The sequence below is a fragment of the Acanthochromis polyacanthus genome, chromosome 14 (assembly GCF_021347895.1).
Source record: "Acanthochromis polyacanthus isolate Apoly-LR-REF ecotype Palm Island chromosome 14, KAUST_Apoly_ChrSc, whole genome shotgun sequence".
Classification (NCBI taxonomy): domain Eukaryota; kingdom Metazoa; phylum Chordata; class Actinopteri; family Pomacentridae; genus Acanthochromis; species Acanthochromis polyacanthus.
This window is the reverse complement of record NC_067126.1, coordinates 13421845-13445327: the sequence shown is the minus strand read 5'-3', so window position 1 is coordinate 13445327 and position 23483 is coordinate 13421845. Positions and strand designations below refer to the sequence as shown.

Genomic DNA, 23483 nt, shown 5'->3' with positions numbered 1-23483 from the left:
ATTTTATGTCATATATAGACTATCAATATAATTCATACATATATATTAAAAAAGATATATCAGAAAATGATAATATAGCTATATATATATATTGTTTTATATAGAAATGTGTTTATTAGTCAGTATTACTGTTAATCCCGCTATGAATATTAAAATACGTCCTGTATCATAGCTACATGTATGACGTGTGCAGAAAAAAAATAAAACTAAAAACGCGTGAAAATCAGTTTAATATTCAGAGTTAAGATGGATTAAATGCGCTGTCAAACAGCGCTGAGTGGAGCGACTGACCGGACCAAGATGGTGACCCCACCGCTCGTCAGCCCCAATGGACAGTAGCGGTTGATGCGGCGTCTACTCTTTATTATGTCTATGCTTGCAACAACCCAGTGGCATTGTCCCACAAGTTCCTCAACGGAAGAGGCTCACTCCCATGGTCGATCGGAAAGCACACATAGTGATGACTTCATGTGGCTCATTCAAATTTGAATCCAGTATAAATATTTGGTTTCATCACATTAACATGACTTTGTGCTGTTTTTGGGGGGTGCCTAGAAGGTCCCATACAGACATTTTTTTAAGCCTTCATGTTTAAAGAATTCTCAGTGTCAGAGTTCACCAGAATGCACCATTTCAGCCTTTAAATTTCAAAGATTTCTCCCCCCGGCTCGGTGGCTCCGCTCCCTCGCTTCCAAGGATTCACTTATTTGGTAATTTCCCAATGACATGCCTGACCTTTGTGTGTGTTGCTCTGGAATGTTCTGCTCCTAAGTACGCTACTCTTTTATTGTCCACTAAGTTTCAGATCTTAAATCATTCTTAACCCCTTAGTCCCTACAGTCCCTGCCGCCGGGGGCTGTAGGGACTAAGAGGAGGTGCCTCAAAAACAGGGCTCAGGGACTAACAGGTTGTTTTCCAGACTCTTCTTCAAATTAATCTGTGGCTGCCTTCTAACTTAGCCACCTGCTGTTAGTGTAGCCTTAGCCATTGTGAGAGAAGCTACTTTCCTGGTTTGTGGCAACGGCTTGTGTTTCTTTGTTCAGTTTTTGCAGTGATTGCTTAATGGACAGTTCTACAACAGATTGACAGCAGACAGAGAGAGGAGGCTCTGTCAGACCTGAAGTAGAGCATTTACTTTGCCAATAATTGATCAGTTAAAATACAAATATTGATAATCTGAAAAATGCTAAATATTGTCCATAATAATCAGTCTGTCTCTACTTTTTACTCACATATGTGACATTATCTTATTTATTTAAAGTCAGATCTTTTGTTAGACTTTACCCACACAGTTATATATTGTATATTAACATCAATCCAATCTAAAGTGACAACCTGTTAGGATGTGACTGCTGTTTTTGAGTCTTATATAACAGGAAACTGCTGTTCTCACTATGTATTACCAGTCAGCAGGCTGATTGTCACGTCCTTTGGGAATTTCACCCTCAGATGCAGTACGACTGAGGCGCTTTGATATAAGAACTGTTTTATAACTGCTGAAACAAGAAATGAAACTTTGTCTTAAATTTCATTAATTAACTTCATTCTCTCTCCATCCCCTTAAAAGTAAATGCTGCCTTTCTGCTTTTTAATCCATTTTCTTTATCAACTTGCCGCAATATTGCATCATTAGCTACATTCCCAGGAAAGCTTGTGGTAATGAACTGAACAGAGAACAATCCCTGTCCCTTGTCTCACCCACTAGCAGCCCTTAAGATGTTAATGTCGAGATGTAACTTATTATACGCCAGTAGCCGTCCCTCTCACTCTAGTCAGCCAAGTACTGTGCTATTGCTAAGCACAATTTGCCACAGCAAAAACGCTTTCTTAAATGCTTTTTTTTTTTTTTTTTTAGAATAGAATAGAATAGAATAGAATAGCCACTTTATTGTCAACCAGAACATATACTAGTTGGTGCACATTATAGGCTGAAATTCCGGTGCAACAAGCTCACCATCGGACTGATAGATACATAAACAGACAAACAAAAATTGTCTAAATAAAAACAATTTCAATATATACATGTAAACAACTATATATATGTATATATATGTGTATATATATATATATATACACACACACACACACACACACACACACACACACACACACACCTGTAAACATACACACCCGCACATATTTATTTTACAGTGAGGATGTGGCAGCAGTATTGCACATACATTGAAAAAAAAGAAAAAGTAGCAGCAGTTATGTTTTCACAGTGACCGGTGCCCAGAAGGAGTTCAAGAGTCTGATGGCTTGGGGGATGAAACTGTTACAGAACCTGGCTGTTCTCGTTCTGATGCTGCAGGACCTCCTCCCAGATTGGAGCAGGGAGAACAGTCCATGGTGGGGGTGTGTGGAGTCTTTGATGATGTTGCGGGCTCTGCTGAGACAGCGCTTGTGTGCAACATCCTGGATGGATGGAAGAGAGGTCCCGATGATCTTCTCTGCCGTCCTCACCACCCTCTGCAGCAACTTCCTATCTGAGGCCCTGGAGCTGCCAAACCAGATGGAGATGCAGCTGGTCAGCACGCTCTCTATGGTACCACTGTAGAAGGTGGTCAGGACGGGAGGGGACAGCTGTGCTCTCTTCATCCGTCGCAGGAAGTTTTTGCTGCAGGTGTTGCACTTTCACATTTTAAGTGGCATTTTCCCCTGCAAAGCTAAATTTCTTGGGGGAGCCCTTAGCCAAAAAGAAGAAGTAAAAAAAATGTTTGCAAACATTTTATTGCCTGTGCTGTCTTGCCAGTGGATAGTTGAATGGCAGGGACTTTGGTGCAGCAGGTTCAATTAGTGCTGGTGGATGCTCCGAGGTGTGGCTCTTGTCATGAAAACATTTGACAAACAATCCTGTTTGTCAAATGTTTGTGTGTCCCAAACAGAAGCTGACTGGATGATGATGGCACATTGCACAATTCTTTTTTTCCTCCACAGATTGAGGAGGGTGGAAAGAATAACTAACAAGCTTCACTTATCTTCCCATTACAAGCCCCGGGAAAAGAGGGGGGATACAGGGCGAGTAAGAAGGAGGTGGCAGAAAACAGAACCAGGTTATTCTAATTCTCATTACGGAGGTCTGAGCTAAACAGTACTCCAGCTTAATGAGATGAGATAGAGCAAACACAAATGAGTGTCAACCATTGCCTAATTTTGCCTGCAAACAGGGACAATCTGTGATTGCATGTTGGTCATCATATTAGACTGTCTGTTTAGTTATTTGCTGCATGTCCCTCACTAAATTTCTAGGCAGGCCTGAATGATAATATCATACAAATGATGACAATTCATCATTCTCTGCAGGCACTGAAGAGCAGAAAATGGGATCTGATTCTACATGACTTGAATGATGCTATCTTTATAGCCAATAAATCCTGTTAGAGGAGTGTAAAGGATTGGCTTTTAATTCTGACATTACCTCATGAGATGACATGACCCTCTTTACTCAATGAATAGTGTAACAGAGCACTGAATTACATTACTGGACACATTTTTTTTGGTTAATCTTATTTGACAGATCCAACGAAAAGAATACTTCCATACATTGTTTGTGCAAGCTGTTCTGTTTCTAATAAGGAACGAGATGTTAATCTTTTACAGTTAGATCCATAAATATTTGGACAGAGACAAAGTTTTTCCTATCCCAGCTGACGTGGGGCGACGACAGGGGACATCCTGGACAAGTCGCCAGTCTGTCACAGGGCTACATATACAAACAAACAGTCACACTCATATTCACACCTACGGGCAATTTAGAATAATCGATTAACCTCAGTATATTTTTGGACTGTGGGAGGAAGCCGGAGTACCCGGAGAACAAAAGTGCGAACCACGCACCTGTGCAGTCCCATGACCGAACATATTTTCTGAAAAAAAGGACAATATTTTGCTAATTTTGTCAGGGTATGTATACGTATGAGCACAATTACATCTTAAAAAGTGAAAAAAAAACAAAAAAACAAGCATTGACAAAAACCTGGAATCAACATGTACACAGGTGTTACCAATACTGGGAGTAAATGGTAGAGCTACTTAATGTAGATATTTTACTGCTTACTTAGTGAATTCAACTCTATCGTTGTCTCCTATCAACTCTGTGGAAACACTACCTGCAGTTCAACCCACTTTAGCTAAAAAGTCCCTGCATTTTTTGCCCCCCACTTGTTGGTTGCAGCACTCATGGCTTCTCAGTTGAGCAAACAAGCACCAATTTTATTTTATTTTTTTACACAATCTAGGTAGAATTAATTTATTTTGGCCAATTTTGGAAAAGTAAACGTAGAACAGTGCCATTTTTGCTAAAATATATATCAATTTTAAGCTTAGATTTGGTTCAGTTTCCCAACAGAATGGTGTGTCATGTGATTAGCTCAAACACTATTTGAAAGTTTAAAATCGGACTATCTTTCTGTTTTTACAGCTTGTAGGTTTGATAAATGTCATTTTGGAAACATTTTTAAAGATATAACAAGTACTTTAAGACCATTTTATTTTAGGAAAATTCCAATGATTTCTTTAGGCAGCTAGGTACTATAGTTTTTACTAAATGTGGCTAAAATATGAGTTAATATCATATTTGTTGGACTGTTTTCAGCCATTGATTAAAACTCATTTCATGTTTTAAGTATTTGTGGTTGCAGGGATATGCAACTGGGGCCAAGTCAAAATAATTTACACTTACCATGTTGAGGGTAATGTGCAAACAGTTCGAGTGTGACAATGTGGCTCTCTGTTGTGTTTTTATTTGATTTTGGATATCTGTGGATATCCATGTGGAACAGAGAAATAAGGTAGTGTATGTCAGTCTTCTGCTACACAGGTATTATTTGGTTTTGAGTGAACCAAGTGTTGGACTTAGGCTAAGAAGAATTTTTTTGACGGTAAAGACAGCACAGAATGTCGCTGGCTTTACTTTAAATACATATAGATTATAAAGATAGGATGCGTTTTTAAAGGCTGCTCACTTACATAAATCAATATTGTCATTTGTGATGTAGTATGTCAATCCTTTTTCAAGCTCTTTATCGAGTGGACTCAGAATCCAGAGGTGGAATGCAGGAAATAAGCTACTTATGACATTTTTGCCCAGAGGATCAGATTGAACATAATACAGGGGAGTAGCCTGTGATCCTCTCCGCAAAGAGATGAGGGCTTGACTGGGTTCGGGCAATGGATTTCTCCCCTCTCTGGCACCAGCAGTGGTTGAAGGGTTGTGGACGGCAGCCAGTCAGTGGCAGATGGGTGATGCAGATTTCAGGGGTGTAGCTGTGGGCAGAGAAATGAGATCGCTGTGGAGTGGCCAGCACTTGGCCCTCTGACTACACTACCTTTTCCAGTGCAACCACCTCATTCTTGTGAGCAAAATATGAAGGCTTTAGTTCTGTTTTCCAGAATATACCAACAGAATCTATCCGGTTGTGCCTTGTTGCCTGTCACAGCGATCTAAAGACCAAGGGTATGATTTCAGGATTTATCTGATGTCCTGCGAACATGGAAATAATGTATTTAGAGTGTAAATGACAGACTGTGAAATCCCAAGAGACATTATTGTCACCTAAAAATGCTCCTCTGGAGTGGAGATGTTGTCATTATCCATCCAAAGGATGCTTTCCAGCATCCCCTTCCCCTGATGGAACTTCACAACCTAGCCAACCTAATCAACCGCTTCCAACACGTCTTTTTTATTCTTGCATTACGTTCGTTGTCAAGTTCAGCCCTGTTTTCTCAAGCATCTGTGAGCAACAAAACAAAAGTAATTAGTGTCTGTCTTCGCTACAGGCTTCTGTAGCTTCATCTAATCTTTCCCAAGCATACATATGCAAACCCTGAGGAGCAGAGACAAGCTAATGAACTATGAGAGTTTAGAAAGGGCTACAAAGATAAACCACAGAGCTCAAGAGACTTTTGGGAATGGCCCAGTGGCTTGTCTTTCACAATATAACATAATGTGCATCTCAAGTCTGCATGCTTAGCTGGTGAGACAAATTGAATCAGCTCTTGGAAAACTCCTCATGTAATGACAAGTACAACGGACACACTCAAAAACAAGCGTGAGAAGGAAATTATCTAGCCTTTATATAAGACAATGTGTGTCTCCAATAATAGATTGTGACACAAGTCACAGAAGAGATAGACATTGAGAAATTGCATAGCTGCTCGTTGTGTTTATGAATGATGCCTCGTGTTTTTCAAGCAGCTGTCTTTCCTCACTTTAGTAAGCTTATCTGTTTTTTTGCTCAGTGTTTTTTTGAATCAGTCTCTTGGATTTATTTTACTTTGAATTTGACATTTGTATATATTATTGCTCCTCCTTTCTCCCATCCTCACCCTTCAGATTTGCAGACTCCATTCGTGGGATGCTGAAGCTGATCCTGGTGCTGATGCTGGCAGGAGCATCGCTGTCCTCAACCTGGTTCACACTTACCTGTCTTAGCAGAGTTACTCATCTCCCCGCCACTGCAGGTAGGTTCACAGGAGTGTTACTGTCAAGGTGACTTTGCATACCACATAACTGATACTGCTGGAAATATATGTAATATGTCACATAGTTTTCATTCAAAGTAAATGTAAGCAGTCTCAAACACACTGAAAGCTGTAAGTCCCCACTGAACCTCTAAACATCAAGCAGTTTCTGGACATTTTTTTGCTCCTGTCACTTTTCTGCCTACTGTTATATCATTTTTCACTGCAATGTTAAGTCCTGCACCCTTATAGAAATACCACAACTACACACGTGGACAAAATTGTTGGTACCCCTCAGTTAAAGAAGGAAAAACCCACAATTCTCACTGAAATCACTTGAAACTCATAAAAGTAACAATAAATAAAAATTTATTGAAAATTAAATAATCAAAATCAGCCATCACTTTTGAATTGTTGATTAACATAATTATTTAAAAAAACAAACTAATGAAATAGGGCTGGACAAAAATGATGGTACCCATAACTTAATATTTTGTTGCACAACCTTTTGAGGCAATCACTGCAATTAAACGATTTCTGTATTTGTCAATGAGCGTTCTGCAGCTGTCAACAGGTATTTTGGCCCACTCCTCATGAGCAAACAGCTCCAGTTGTCTCAGGTTTGATGGGTGTCTTCTCCAAATGGCATGTTTCAGCTCCTTCCACATATGTTCAATGGGATTCAGATCTGGGCTCATAGAAGGCCACTTTAGAATAGTCCAACGCTTTTCTCTCAGCCATTCTTGGGTGTTTTTGGCTGTGTGTTTTGGATCGTTGTCCTGTTGGAAGACCCATGACCTGCGACTGAGACCAAGCTTTCTGACACTAGGCAGCACATTTCTCTCCAGAATGCCTTGATAGTCTTCAGATTTCATCGTACCTTGCACACTTTCAAGACACCCTGTGCCAGATGCAGCAAAGCAGCCCCAAAACATTACTGAGCCTCCTCCATGTTTCACCGTAGGGACAGTGTTCTTTTCTTCGTATGCTTGGTTTTTGAGTCTATGAACATAGAGTTGATGTGCCTTACCAAAAAGCTCCAGTTTGGTCTCATCTGTCCAAAGGACATTCTCCCAGAAGCTTTGTGGCTTGTCAACATGCATTTTTGCAAATTCCAGTCTTGCTTTTTTATGAGTTTTTTTCAGTAGTGGTGTCCTCCTTGGTCGTCTCCCATGAAGTCCACTTTGGCTCAAACAACGACGAATGGTGCGATCTGACACTGATGTACCTTGGCCTTGGAGTTCACTTTTAATTTCTTTGGAGGTTGCTCTGGGCTCTTTGGATACAATTCGAACGATCCGTCTCTTCAATTTGTCATCAATTTTCCTCTTGCGGCCGCGTCCAGGGAGGTTGGCTACTGTCCCGTGGGTCTTGAACTTCTGAATAATATGAGCCACTGTTGTCACAGGAACTTCAAGCTGTTTAGAGATGGTCTTATAGCCTTTACCTTTAAGATGTTTGTCTATCATTTTTTTTCGGATGTCCTGGGACAATTCTCTCCTTCGCTTTCTGTTGTCCATGTTCAGTGTGGTACACACCTTTTCACCAAACAGCAGGGTGACTACTTGTCTCCCTTTAAATAGGCAGACTGACTGATTATGAGTTTGGAAACACCTGTGATGTCAATTAAATGACACACCTGAGTTAATCATGTCACTCTGGTCAAATAGTTTTCAATCTTTTATAGAGGTACCATCATTTTTGTTCAGGCCTGTTTCATTAGTTAGTTTTTTTAAATAATTATGTTAATCAACAATTCAAAAGTAATGGCTGTTTTGATTATTTAATTTTCAATAATTTTTTATTTATTGTTACTTTTGTGAGTTTCAAGTGATTTCAGTGAGAATTGTGGGTTTTTCCTTCTTTAACTGAGGGGTACCAACAATTTTGTCCACGTGTGTATAGCTAGAAGTAGACAGACTTTAAAAATATCTGTTGTGCTGAGTAAATACAGTTATAGCACTAGAAAACATAAACATTAAAAGTTTATGTCATTGAAAAATCAACATATATTTGCAAAAAAAATGGTAGGTCTCCATACTATAGATATTTTACTATTTACTTTGTAAATTTGTTTCCATACATGTCTCCTATTTGCTCTGTATACACAGCCTGCAGTTCAGTCCCATAATTTGTCAAGTGACTGTTAGTTCTCAGTTATGCTGAGGAGTGCAGAATTTTTTCTTTTTCACAGAATCTTTGTAAAGCAAGTAGCTTATTTTTGGTCAGTTCTTAGATAAAACATAGAAAAAATTATTTTGATTAAATACCACAATTTTAAGCTTAGTTTTGATGAAGTTTTCCAACCAAATAGCATTCCGCAAATGAAGAGTTCAAAAACTGTTGGAAGGCTCAAAGTTTAATGATTCTCATTAATTATACAGATTCTGGCTCTATTAAATGGTCCCATTTTGGTGATTTAGTTTTAAAACAACATTTTTTTCAAGCACACTGGCAGATTTTTGTGCTCAAAGGGTTAAATCACACAGTTACTGTTTAATTTCAAGTCTTTGTGTCAAAAGGATTAAAGAAGACTCATTTATAGACTGCAGAGTACATATTCGGTGCAGAATTAGTACAGTGCCTTGTGAAAGTATTCGGCCCCCTTGAACTTTTCAACCTTTCGCCACATTTCAGGCTTCAAACATAAAGATATAAAATTTTAATTTTTTGTCAAGAATCAACAACAAGTGGGACACAATCGTGAAGTGGAACAAAATTTATTGGATATTTTATACTTTTTTAACAAATAAAAACCTGAAAAGTGGGGCGTGCAATATTATTCGGCCCCCTTGCATTAATACTTTGTAGCGCCACCTTTTGCTGCAATTACAGCTGCAAGTCGCTTGGGGTATGTCTCTGTCAGTTTTGCACATGGAGAGACTGAAATTCTTGCCCATTATTCCTTGCAAAACAGCTCGAGCTCAGTGAGGTTGGATGGAGAGCGTTTGTGAACAGCAGTCTTCAGCTCTGCCCACAGATTCTCGATTGGATTCAGGTCTGGACTTTGACTTGGCCATTCTAACACCTGGATACGTTTATTTGTGAACCATTCTATTGTAGATTTGGCTTTATGTTTTGGATCATCGTCCTGTTGGAAGATAAATCTCCGTCCCAGTCTCAGGTCTTTTGCAGACTCCAACAGGTTTTCTTCCAGAATGGTCCTGTATTTGGCTCCATTCATCTTCCCATCAATTTTAACCATCTTCCCTGTCCCTGCTGAAGAAAAGCAGGCCCAAACCATGAGGCTGCCACCACCATGTTTGACAGTGGGGATGGTGTGTTCAGGGTGATGAGCTGTGTTGCTTTTACGTCAAACATATCATTTTGCATTGTGGCCAAACAGTTCGATTTTGGTTTCATCTGACCAGAGCACCTTCTTCCACATGTTTGGTGTGTCTCCCAGGTGGCTTGTGGCAAACTTCAAACGAGACTTTTTATGGATATCTTTGAGAAATGGCTTTCTTCTTGCCACTCTTCCATAAAGGCCAGATTTGTGCAGTGTACGACTGATTGTTGTCCTATGGACAGACTCTCCCACCTCAGCTGTAGATCTCTGCAGTTCATCCAGAGTGATCATGGGCCTCTTGGCTGCGTCTCTGATCAGTCTTCTCCTTGTTCCAGGTGAAAGTTTAGAGGGACGGCCGGGTCTTGGTAGATTTGCAGTGGTCTGATACTCCTTCCATTTCAATATGATTGCTTGCACAGTGCTCCTTGAGATGTTTAAAGCTTGGGAAATCTTTTTGTATCCAAATCCGGCGTTAAACTTCTCCACAACAGTGTCTCGGACCTGCCTGGTGTGTTCCTTGGTCTTCATGATGCTCTCTGCACTTTAAACAGAACCCTGAGACTATCACAGAGCAGGTGCATTTATACGGAGACTTGATTACACACAGGTGGATTCTATTTATCATCATCAGTCATTTAGGACAACATTGGATCATTCAGAGATCCTCACTGAACTTCTGGAGTGAGTTTGCTGCACCGAAAGTAAAGGGGCCGAATAATATTGCACGCCCCACTTTTCAGTTTTTTATTTGTTAACCCTTTACGCTTCAGTGCGTCGTAGGTGTACCGCCGGCGGTACACTTACTAATTTGCATAGGAATTTCAAGAATGTCCGACGGCTGCAAACCCGATTATACAAACACTATACGCCGATGGAAAGCTTAGATTCTCATGAATCCGCCGGTATAAACAACTTTCAGATGTGATTACCACAGCGGGTGAGAAAAACACATTTGTCCGACAAAAACAAATATTCATCCATCCGTTCTCTATACACGGCTTCAACGCACACAGCGCGACTCACATTTCCAGGTTCATTATTACACACAGAAGAAAAGATTCCACAAAAAACGGCCATAATCCAACCTTTTACATCCAGACAACACAAGCCAGTAAACTATTTTGTCCAAAACATGTCCTGAAGTCGGTATAAAATCCACGAATCGGTCGTTTTCAAGGAAATGCACCTCGCGATGTGCATCCAATATTCCCTGTATTTTTCGTAATTTTTTTACATCCAGACAACACAAGCCAGTAAACTATTTTGTCCAAAACATGTCCTGAAGTCGGTATAAAATCCACGAATCGGTCGTTTTCAAGGAAATGCACCTCGCGATGTGCATCCAATATTCCCTGTATTTTTCGTAATTTTTTTTATTTAAAAATAGAATATTAGCGATTTTTTGTACTGAAAACGGCTGGAATTGACTGAAGCTTAAAGGGTTAAAAAAGTATAAAATATCCAATAAATTTCATTGCTCTTCACGATTGTGTCCCACTTGTTGTTGATTCTTGACAAAAAATTAAAATTTTATATCTTTATGTTTGAAGCCTGAAATGTGGCGAAAGGTTGAAAAGTTCAAGGGGGCCGAATATTTTCACAAGGCACTGTACATATTCAGCAACCAATCCATGAGTAGACAATAGTGATAAACCCATTAGTGACCTTAGCTGCCTTTTCCTAAGCCAAACCAATAAGCATACCAGTGTGTCATTCAAAGCCATTGATTCCAGTCATCATCATCCATCATCATTCTCCAAGTCCTGGAACTGCTCTCAGTCTAGCTCACGTCCTCTCATCCCAGACGCTGGCAGTCGGCAGCACTCGGGTTTCAACCTCCACTTGGCATCTCGTACAAGAGGGTGGAATGATACTGCAACAAAATCTGCAAAAACTCCTTATTGTCTCAGTGTGGGACACTCAGCGGTATTCTCTCACACAGATGAGTGTAATCTCTGGTCTCTGTAAACAAGATACTGGCCAAGGCTGATAGTCAGTTGAGAAAAAAAAAGCACAACAAACAAACCTTTAAATAATTTGCATGAAAGTTTTCACTGGCCTCACTGACTGTTGGACTTTGTTGTTTGTCTGTCATTGGTCCTGCTGTATCCATTGTCCTTGACTTCCTCAAGTTATCTCCACAAGATTGAAAGCAGCATGTGGTGTTTTGAGCTAACATAAAACATGCCAAATATGAGAAGCCCCCCCAACCATAATCACTTTTTCAATCTTAATTCTCTATTTGCTAAAAATAAACCATTTGAATAAAACTGTACAAACATACAGTGGGTATGGAAAGTATTCAGACCCCTCGAAATTTTTCACTCTCTGCAGCCATTTGCCAAAATCAAAAAAGTTCATTTTATTTCTCATTAATGTACACTCAGCACCCCATCTTGACAGAAAAAAACAGAAATGTAGAAGTTTTTGCAAATTTATTTAAAAAGAAAAACTGAAATATCACATGGTCATAAGTATTACTACCCTGTGCTCAGTATTGAGTAGAAGCACCCTTTTCAGCTAGTACAGCCATGAGTCTTCTTGGGAATGACGCAACAAGTTTTTCACACCTGGATTTGGGGATCCTCTGCCATTCTTCCTTGCAGATCCTCTCCAGTTCTGTCAGGTTGGATGGTGAACGTTGGTGGACAGCCATTTTGAGGTCACTCTAGAGATGTTCAATTGGGTTTAGGTCAGGGCTATGGCTGGGCCAGTCAAGAACAGTCACAGAGTTGTTCTGAAGCCACTCCTTTGTTATTTTGGCTGTGTGCTTAGGGTCATTGTCCTGTTGAAAGGTGAACCTTGGGCCCAGTCTGAGGTCCTGAGCACTCTGGAAGAGGTTTTCTTCCAGGATATCTCTGTACTTGGCCACATTCATCCTTCCTTCAATTGCAACCGGTCGTCCTGTCCCTGCAGCTGAAAAACACCCTCACAACATGATGCTCCCACCACCATGTTTAACTGTAGGGATTGTATTGGGCAGGTGATGAGCAGTGCCTGGTTTTCTCCACACATACCGCTTAGAATTAACACCAAAAAGTCCAATCTTGGTCTCATCAGAGCAGAGAATCTTATTTCTAATAGTCTGGGAGTCCTTCATGTGTTTTTTGGCAAACTTTATGTGGGCTTTCATGTGTCTTGCACTGAGGAGAGGCTTCCGTCGGGCCACTCTGCCACAAAGCCCCTACTGGTGGAGGGCTGCAGTGATAGTTGACTTTGTGGAACTTTCTCCTATCTCCCGACTGCATCTCTGGAGCTCAGCCACAGTGATCTTTGGGTTCTTCTTTACCTCTCTCACCAAGGCTCTTCTCCCACCATTGCTCAGTTTGGCTGGACGGCCAGGTCTAGGAAGAGTTGTGGTTGTCCCAAACTTCTTCCATTTGAGGATTATGGAGGCCACTGTGCTCTTAGGAACCTTGAGTGCTGCAGAAATTCTTTTGTAACCATGGCCAGATCTGTGCCTTGCCACAATTCTGTCTCCGAGCTCCTTGGGCAGTTCCTTCCTCTGACATGCACTGTGAGCTGTAAGGTTTTATATAGACAGGTGTGTGCCTTTCCTAATCAAGTCCAGTCAGTTTAATTAAACGTAGCTGGACTCCAGTAAAGAAGCAGAACCATCTCGAGGAGGATCAGAAGAAATGGACAGCATGTGAGTTAAATATGAATGTCAGTGCAAAGGGTCTGAATACTTATGACCATGTGATATTTCAGTTTTTCTTTTTTAATAAATTTGCAAAAAATTTCTACATTTCTTTTTTTTTCTGTCAAGATGGGGTGCTGAGTGTACATTAATGAGAAATAAAATGAACTTTTTTGATTTTGGCAAATGGCTGCAATGACACAGAGAGCGAAAAATTCCAAGGGATCTGACCACTTTAAGCAGATTTATTTAGATTTGCGTTAGGGATCAGCTGAGATGGGCTTTCCAGGGTCGATACAGGTGTTTTGATTATTGGTGCCCTTTGTGGCCGATATCTATGGAATGTAATATTTTAATATCATGTGATAGCAGAGAACCTGTCATTCATAACTGGGCTTCCTCGTTAATTAGGGTGACTATAACTGAATATGTAAAATAGAAACATTAGTGATTAAATTAGGATGTTTTCCTTTGTTTATGTGGAGATTTATTAGTTTGTCTCCTGCAGTTATGTCTGATGTTCTTTTCTATTGTCTTAATATTTCACAGTTCAGTCATTTCTGCTTCCGAGTAACATACATATCTTAAAGCATGATTAGTTATTGGTTTCTAGACTCTGTTTCAGGTTAATCTGTGGCTGCCTTCTAACTAAGCCGCTAGCCATTAGCATAGCCTTACCCACTGTGAGAGAAGCTAATTTACTGGTTTGTTGCATCGACTTGTGTTTCTTGTTCAGTGATATTTCTGAGACCACAGAGTGATAACAGACAGAGAGAGGAGACCTGAAGTAGTGCATTTAATTTGTCATTACAAATATCAATACTGATAATCGAATAAAAGCAAATATTTGGGCACGGTAATGGGCTAGGCTGATAGTCGGGCTATCCCTATTGTGGAATGACTTTCTGCCTCAAGAGAATGAGTTTTTTCCATCCAGTTTTAGTGTTTCCCAGTGAGCATGTAGCAGTCATTGAAAGTAGATCAAGGGAAAATGCCGAATATCAGCCATAACAATCCGCTAGGCCAATAATTATTGTATCCCTAATTTGCATTAACAGATAAAAACAATGTTCTGCAAACCGAGAACACGAAATTCTAATCTAGTCTGCAAAAGATAAATGACCTCCAGAAAATACAATAATTTCTAGAGAAAACACAGTCTTCTTTTCAGACCGCTGAGGTATATCTATCCATCCATCCATACACCGCTTTATTCTCACTAGGGTCGCGGGGGTGCTGGAGCCAGCTGACTCGGGTGAAGGCAGGGGACACCCTGGACAGGTCGCCAGTCTGTCGCAGGGCTACATATACAGACAAACAATCACTCTCGCATTCACACCCACGGGCAATTTAGACCAACCAATTAACCTCAGCATATTTTTGGACTGCGGGAGGAAGCCAGAGTGCCCGGAGAAAACCCACACATGCACAGGGAGAACATGCAAACTCCATGCAGAAAGATCTCAGGCCCAGGCCAGGATTTGAACCAGGGATCTTCTGACTGCAAGGCGAAAGTGCTAACCACTACTCCACTGTGCAGCCCCCGCTGAGGTATATCTCATGTTATTCTGCTGCTGTGATCACCATGTGTCTCTTTCTTTTAAGACATCTCCCGCTACCTTTTGGGGAGCTGGTAGTAGTGTGAGGGGAAAAGTGCAGCAGTTGAGCCGTTTGATATAAGTGCTTCATTAGGATTGAGTAAAGACAAACCAGGGAGATGGCTGCCTTTGATGGCTGCTGAGCGGGACCAAGATTCCTCGTCACAGCCAGGCAGTCAGACGAGCACGTGAGGGCCCTCAAAGGTACTGTGATTAAAGGGACGTGCAGGCTAATGGGGAACTCATTTGGACCAATCTGCTGTGATAAGAGAGATGGAGGGTGCCGTGATGCTCCAGAGGTGATGGCTTAATCTCTCTGCACATCCACTCCAGCACACATTCACACTTTCTGCTTTGGGTTCAGTCGTGGGCTGCAGCTGTGACTGGAACATTAAATGGGCAAAACATACTAAAAGTTTGTCTGGCTGTTAGTAATATGTAGCACACAAATCTTTGTGAGATCACTGTGGAAAGTATATTAACCCAGTCAACATATTGTAATTTTAAATGAAAAATTTCCTTCCCAGAATGACATGTTTTTGCTTCCACTTCAACCCAAAAGCAAACACAATTTAGGTCAGCTGCAGCCAGCGGGAACACTAAAACCTCAACATGCATGAGGAGGGAATGACACAAGCTGTTTACTATGTGGACACCTGTGCATTTTGGCAAAAAAGCATGAGAAATTAGATTTTAATTTACTGTAGAATCCGTTAAATGACCTGCATTTTAATATATCATGCAAATAGACTTAAAACAGCAATATACTGCAAAAGAACTGCTCAAGACAGACTGGGAGGAAATTACATCTTCATGAAGAGTTATAAATAGCACCAGGTATCAAACTTTTACTGCCTTTTTAATAACAGAACTGTGTCTGGAGCAAAAACTGTTAAATACTGGAGGAAGGTAACATACAATTTTTGGTCAGATTTTTATTTCTTTAGGTATTCTAGCTATTCTTCTCATATTTCTGGATTTTTGCAAAGTTTAAACTACATTTATTCAGGCTTTTGTGCAAGTACTGCTAAGACTCTTTAAACCTTGAATAATAAAGTAAACACTTCCCTGGGTTGTTGGTAAACTTAATATTGAATGCAGTATCAGGAATATACCCAGATTCTCAAAGGAGAAGCACAAATGCAATATCTTTTATGGAGAACAGAAATTCAAGAATTCATTGCAGTTTTGTATGTTTAACCTCTTTGTTAAGAGATGGAAACACATTTTCTTAGATGGACCGAAAACCTTTCTCCTTTGCCACCTTTTCTTGGAACACCTATCATGAAATGGAAACAAGAATGCGTATAGATAAAATGAGCAAAATAGATTATTTAACATGTAACTCGTGATTACTTAAGAGTTCACAGTTGATTTTACTTTCACAGCTCTGTACCACTTCTTAGCAGAGACTCGCATCTGCTGCTAAACTTCATCGCCCGCTGCCTCAAATTGATTCTCACTGAAACTTTGCTCATCAAATAGGAGCATCACAATATTCAAAAATCAAAGTTCAAGCGACACAACTGACAAATTTTGATAATCATGCCACACTACAGACCAGGAGAAGCCGATGTGACCTTTTCGGGTTCCCAGTATTTTGCTTCAGCACACATACAACGTTTTGGTTGTGTTTGTCGTAAATTTCTGCCTTAAGGGAAGGTTTTCTAAATGAAATGTTGTTTCAGTGTAAGGGTTTGTCATGAATCTCACTGCTGCTGAGGACAAATGGCAGAGCAAGAAGCAGAAGAAGGTGGAATACATCACCGCTAATGTTCCATAAACTTGACCAGAATGCCATCTTTTTTTTTTTAAAGAACTGCTCAGGCGGGATTGGGTAGCCTCTTTCATCAAGGTTCACAATTAATCTGTGACTTATTTTGTGCTTGTTTTGTTTTTTACCTTTTCGCAGCCATCCTCTACACTTCCTGCATCTTGGTGGGCATTTTTATTAACAGCAGCGTGCCAATTTTCCTGGAGCTCTTCATCGAAACGGTGTACCCAGTACCTGAAGGCATCACCTGTGGAGTCGTCACTTTCCTGGGGAACCTAGTCTGCGGCCTGCTGCTCTTCTTTCTCACCTTTTACTGCACAGGTAAGGCACGAATAGATAAACTGGGGAGGAGTATCTGTTCAAACTACTTTTCTTTTGGAACTGTTCCAAAGCATAAATGCATCGATTGACTCATTTTCTGCTCCAATTTTCTGTATCCCCTCCATGTTCTGTGCCTTTTTAGTATTACAGGGTTAGGATAGCACCACTTAAATATTTCTTTTGTGTTTCTTATTACTGTCACTAAAATAGTCTGAATGAAGCTTTTGCTTGATCCAGAGGCTTTCTGCCCCCCTGCAGGTTTCTCATGAACCTTCCATAAGCTACCGGCTCCATTGTCATCAAAAATCTATCCCGATGCCTGCAGATGCTGCAGATAAAAGGCGGACAGTGGGAAAAATTTGGTTCCAGTGCAATTGACACACTCATAAAGAAGGGAAGAACTTCCCTTTGTGGTTTAGCCTCGGCTTTATCTTTGAGTTGGCTGTGTGACAGAGTTTGATATAATAATTTAAGCCCATGGCAGAGAGAACAGCGTGTCATCTGCTTCTCTTCTTCCTCTGCAGCTTTCACACAAGGAAACAAATCATAAGTAAACTGAGCTCAGTCATCTATATAAGTGGCTGCATGTGTCTTGGTGTGAGTGATGAAGTATATTTGAAAAAAATGCATTTGCATATTGGTGTAAACTCAGGATATTTGCCACCTGTCTTCAGGTTCTCTGCAAAGTTTTGTTGTTTGACGTTCCAATCAGCTGATTACGGATGTTTCTCAGACACATATTTCCTCTACCCTGTTTCTTTGAATAAATAATACATATATTCTCAAACCCTTATGTAAATGCATGAATTTCACAATTATCCTCCTTTGCCAAGTCTTTTCAAATGCTACATGACTACTGGCAGCTGCTGTTTGACAACTCTATCTTGATCTGGTCTTCTGGGTCGTTTTTCCAGCGCAGGTCGAAATAAGATGTTGTTTGACCCGATTAGCCGTCGGGCTCAGAGGCCCTTGGGGGAAAAATGAGATAGCTGGGTTGTGAAACCAGCTTGTATTGATGGAAAAAGCAGGTCTTGAACATTTACATTACATAACCCATTATGGAGAGAGTTAAGTAACCTTCATTATGGATTAGTCTGTGGATAAGTCTTCTGAAAATAGTGGAATAAGCCAATTAAATGTTACCACAGGGCAAGCTGACAACTTCATATGCTTTCTCTGTCTGTCAGCAAAGATTCTTGTCAATTTTATAGTTTATCTAAGAGCATATTGATATTTTTGAGAGTGAGGCTTATGAACATGGTAGTAATTTTGGGTTATTGTTTTGATTTAAAAATTTGCAGTGGTTTCAGTACTGTAAAGTCCCTCTCTGCTCTTTAATTTAACGCCTAAAAACTCATCTCTGTGGATCAAAATTACATATTTGGAAGTTTTTCTATAAAATTATTACCTTCTCATCACTCCCTGCAGCTCACCACACCATCTCACCTACAAATCTCCTCAAACTACACTATGCTAGACAATGGCAAGTTGTAATATTATTTGGCCACACGTTTTTGAACTCCTCGGAAGACGAAAAATGATACAGGAAACCTGAAACCTTGCAAATAGACAGCATTGATTTCTTAGATTTAAAACTCCAAACATCTGCATCTGTGTTTTTGTGGCTATACACTGCAATATGAGAGTAAAAACGCTCAGCTGCCGTGCTTATTATACTCATGATGTGTCTTCCAGCACATAAAAAACACAATTTTCTCCAAAGGGAGTCTTTAAAACATGGAATTGAAGAATTGCAGTGTGCTTTCTCCAACATTTTGACGTCCAAGTCCTTGTTTGTGCACCTCTTGTCTTCTGAGCAAAGAATTTATTTTCCTGAAACATATATTGTAAGGTGTACCTGCTGTTGTTACATCTGTCTTACCCAAACAGGTTTTAGACAGTAGATAGACTGATTGTTTCCCTGCCAAGGTAGCTTATAAGGTTACCTGTAGCTGCCAAAACAGACATCTGGTACTTAATTGATCTCGATCTCTGGCAGGAGGGGTAATTTAAAAAAAGTCGCATCCTGTTTTGGGATTATAAATCAGATTTTTCACAGATAAATAATCTTGTCAAGCATCATTACAAGTCTGTCTCCATTTGTACTGGTGAAATACAAGACAAGTTTAAAAGGTGAGCGGCATCACACTAATGAGGACATGGCTTTACTTAGAATGTGACAAATCTTATTTTCGGTGCTTGACGCAACCAACTCCGCAGGTACTCTCCTGTAAATGTAAAGACACAGTACTGTAAGTGGGATGATGCTTTGACTTGGCTGAATACGCTGAACAGGTAGAGTCTGTCGGGTTGAAGAATGAGGAGTGTTTTATATAGGTTTCACAATGAAAGTAAGAGCAGCTAGACTGAAATCAAGCTGTATTTTGCTTGTGATCCAAATGGCAGGCGATGTATTTTGAACCGGTAGTGTGTCGGTATGGTGGTAAATCATAGATTAGGCAGTGATGTACCACGTGTGGATGTGTGAGGCGGTCAACGGAGCAGCTGCAAGCCAACACACACAATCATAAGAGTCGGACTTATAAAGAATTTAAGATGTCTCTCTGCAGAACTGAATGATAGACTGCTGACGGAGTGTGTATGGGTGTGTGCGTGTGTCTGTGTGCGTCTGAATGTGTTTTTCATACAACTGTGCATTTTGTGTGTCGCTGCTCCTCCGTGGGTGTGCACTGCACATATGGGTTTGTTTTTGAGTACAGATGCCAGCACGTGTGTGTGTGTGTGTGTGTGTGTGTGTGTGTGTGTGTGTGTGTGTGTGTGTGTGTGTGTGTGTGTGTGTGCCAAAGGGTGTCTGGTGTACTGAGATGGATCCTGACAAGTTCCCTGCAACAGCCGGGGAGAAGATCAAGCTGAAATGATGGAGGCTTTTGCTGCTCTTTTCTACACTTCCCACCCTGAAGTTGTTTAATACAGAATAATGCATTGAAGCTCTCTTGTCAGGGAGCTCTGACTGCTGTAGGCGTTGTAATGTGAGCTTGCAGATAACTACCTCAGTGGTGGATTGCCGCCTGCCAGAAGGTCCGTAGTTCCCGAGTTGCTCAGGTCTGCTGTAGTTTCCACATTAGCATGTAAACAACTGTTCACATGGGGCAATACATCTGTGTAATATGCATATCATGATATAAACAGCCGTTTATAACAAAATAGTGAGATATATTGTTCTCTTCCCTTTTGAGGCTTAATTGTTTCTCGCATGCTCAATAATTACAAAAAAACGCCTGCAGTTATGACAAACAATAGTCGAACAGGACTAAATATCGGATTTGTTGAGGACTGATTTATCCCAAAGACTAAATCTGACTCCTGCACACTTGCAAAGATGCATTTTTGCATAAGAATTCTTTGCTCATCAGGCAAATAGTTCGGTACAAAGCCGGAAGTCATCTTAAATAAAAACTGGCTCTGACTCTGCCACCTATAAACATACTAAACATACCCTAGGGAGGTTTGAAATACCAAAAAATACTTTTAATGTTATTTGCAAAATAAGAATCAGTAATTTTAAATAGAGAATCATAAATATTACAACAAAAATATTTACATAATTTGGTAAAGTCCTAAAAAGGAGATGCTGAATGTCTGCTGCTTTCTCAAAAAGGCCTAGACTTATATGGAAATAAACCTGAAACTTAAAAAATACCCACAAAACACACAATTCTAGTGGATATAAGTGGAAGAACATTACTTATGAAACATCGCAGTAATACATTTGCTTGAGACCCTCACCCTGTCCAAAATGCAGAACTTATTATTATACAAAAAAAAAAAAACACAATCAACAGGTTAAATTAGTAGGAGAACCTGGTAATGCGTTTGCAAGTTAACACAAATCGAAGACTGTCTAGGACAAGCAACACCTGCTTGTCCTGAAATTGAATTAAGACAAAGATTTATAGAAATCTGATGCCCTAGTTAATATTTTAAGCAACGATACAGACCTGATCAAACTCTTAAGACCAGTTGAAAAATTGCTAGAATTTACCTTTTGCGCATTTGGATCTTAATGAGGTTTTAAGTAGAGCTACAATATGCAAAAGCAAAAAAGGGGAGTGTGACAAAAAGCACTTTGAAAAAGTAATGTATCGAAAACAACAAGTAAACTGAAATAGGCTGTTTATCAGCTGATCAAAAGTTGAAGACCATCGCTCAAAAAATTTAAAAAAAAACTCTCCAAACCAGAACAAAAAGTTTTCTCAATAGGACTCAGTAATGAGTAGCTCCACCGTTCTTGTTAATCACTTCAAAAATTCGTTTGGGCATGCCTGATGCGAGTGTTTCCAGGAAGCTTTTGGGAACATTGGGCCTCATTCATGAAGCGTTCTTCAGAACAAATCTGTTCTTAGAGCCTTCTTAAGAAGATTTTTGGCATTCACGAACGTGTTCTTAACTGACCTGTTCTTAAAAGTAAGAACAAATTCTAAGAACACTCAGGAGGACTCTTACGCACAAAAAATCGTTTCTTTTAGAATTTTGTTACAGTCAAAAGTGATTCAAAAATTTTAATTTCTTTCTTAAAATGATTTAAATATTACCACAAATTATTTAATTTAAAACTAGATTTATTCAAGTGAATTTTAGTGATCAATGGTTTTATAGTTCAGTGCCAGTTAAACTCAAAATCAGATTTTAGATCTGAGGCTGCACTTGGTCACATTAATGTGTTTAGAGGTCTGTGGGAGGTACAAGCGCAATGACCACTATGATGTGCACGGGCGATGACCGCCGCCACGTGCACACGCCCCGGTGTAAGAGACAAGGAGGACATGGCCTGGGCAGTTTTACCTGTCACTGCAGCAGAGGCAGAGGGTGTTTTATTACGACAGACACCCTTTCTGAGTATAAAAGTTTAGCTGTCTCAGTTCAGACTTTATTGGCTGTTTGAAGCTCTGTCATCTGCAGAAATGACCATCGCTCTGGTGGGCGGAGTTTCACCTGCACTCCAGTGCTCACGTGTCTCAAACACTCTCTTGCTGCTGCCTTATAAGGAAGTTTAGAGGGTGTACCTTTTACATTTACAAGTCAATACAATGTAAATGTCATGTTAATGAGAGGGGAGGGTGTTCGTACAGACTGTTCTTGAATCCGGCGCATCTCCCTCCTAAGAACAGATTTGGCTTGTCAAGAACGCTTCGTGAATGCAACGTACTTTTCTCTTGGGAGTTCTTAAAGCCGTTCTTTCGAACGCTTTTCTACGAACGCGTTCATGAATGAGGCCCATTGCTCCAAGTGGTGAAGATGGCGTCACGAAGGGCATCAACTGTCTGGAACTGATGGCCATTTTTATAAACTTCCCTTGCCATCCATCCCCAAATGTTCTCTATGGGATTTAAATCAGTGGAACATGCGGGATGGTCCAAAAGAGTGATGTTGTTCTCCCTGAAGAAGTCCGTGGTCAAGCGAGCATTGTGAACTGCAGCGTTGTCCTGTTTAAAAACCCAGCTGTTACCACACAGACGAGGGCCCTCAGTCATGAGGGATGCCCGCTGCAACATCTGCACGTAACCAGCCGCCGTTTGATGACCCTGCACCACCTGAAGCTCCAGTGTTCCACTGAATGAAAAAGCACCCCAGATCATGATGGACCCCCCTCCTCTGTGCCGGGTAGAAAACATCTCAGGTGGGATCTCCTTGTTATGCCAGTAATGTTGGAAGCCATCTGGACCGTCAAGGTTGCATTATTTCTCATCAGAGAATAAAACTTTTTTCCACCTTTCAGTGTCCCATGTTTGGTGCTCCCTGGCAAAGTCTAAATGGGCAGTTTTGTGGCGTTGAAGGAGACGAGGCCTTTGAATTCGTTTTTTGTTTTAGAAACCCTTTTCCCGCAGATGCTGTCTGATGGTTATTGCACTGCAGTCGGCACCAGTAAGGGCCTTAATTTGGGTCGAGGACCGCCCTGTGTCTTGACGGACAGCCAATCGGATTATCCGGCTCAGCGCAGGTGTAATTTTTTTGGGTCTAACACTTGACTTTTTTGTTCCATAATGCTCAGGATCTTTAAAAATTTTTTAGAATGACCGTCTTACTGCGTCCAACCTCAGCAGCAATGGCACGCTGTGAGAGGCCTTGCTTATGCAGCTCGACGATCTGACCATGTTCAAGAAGAGAAAGCTTCTTAGCTTTAGCCATCAGGAGGGCATGACCGTGTAAATGGCGGACAGAAAATGAGAATTTTGAGCAGATTTTGGCTTTTATAGCCTGTGGTCTTAAACTTTTGATCAGCTGATAAACAGCCTATTTCAGTTTACTTGTTGTTTTCAATAAACTACTTTTTCAAAGTGCTTTTTGTCACACTCCCCCTTCTTGTTTTTGCATATTGTAGCTCTACTTAAAACCTCATTAAGATCCAAATGTGCAAAAGATAAATTCTCGCAATTTTTC

The 23483-nt window shown here is 40.4% G+C and overlaps 1 protein-coding gene across 2 annotated transcripts in view; it reads left to right on the top strand.

The window, feature by feature from the left end:
• slc49a4 (solute carrier family 49 member 4) overlaps positions 1-23483 on the top strand; it is a 184890-nt gene that overhangs the window by 109804 nt on the left and 51603 nt on the right. For both annotated transcript variants that reach the window (XM_051958967.1, XM_051958966.1), the window contains exons 7-8: positions 6335-6462; positions 16902-17084. In XM_051958967.1, the coding sequence (XP_051814927.1) occupies positions 6335-6462; positions 16902-17084 (311 nt within the window). The remainder of the gene's footprint in view (positions 1-6334; positions 6463-16901; positions 17085-23483) is intronic.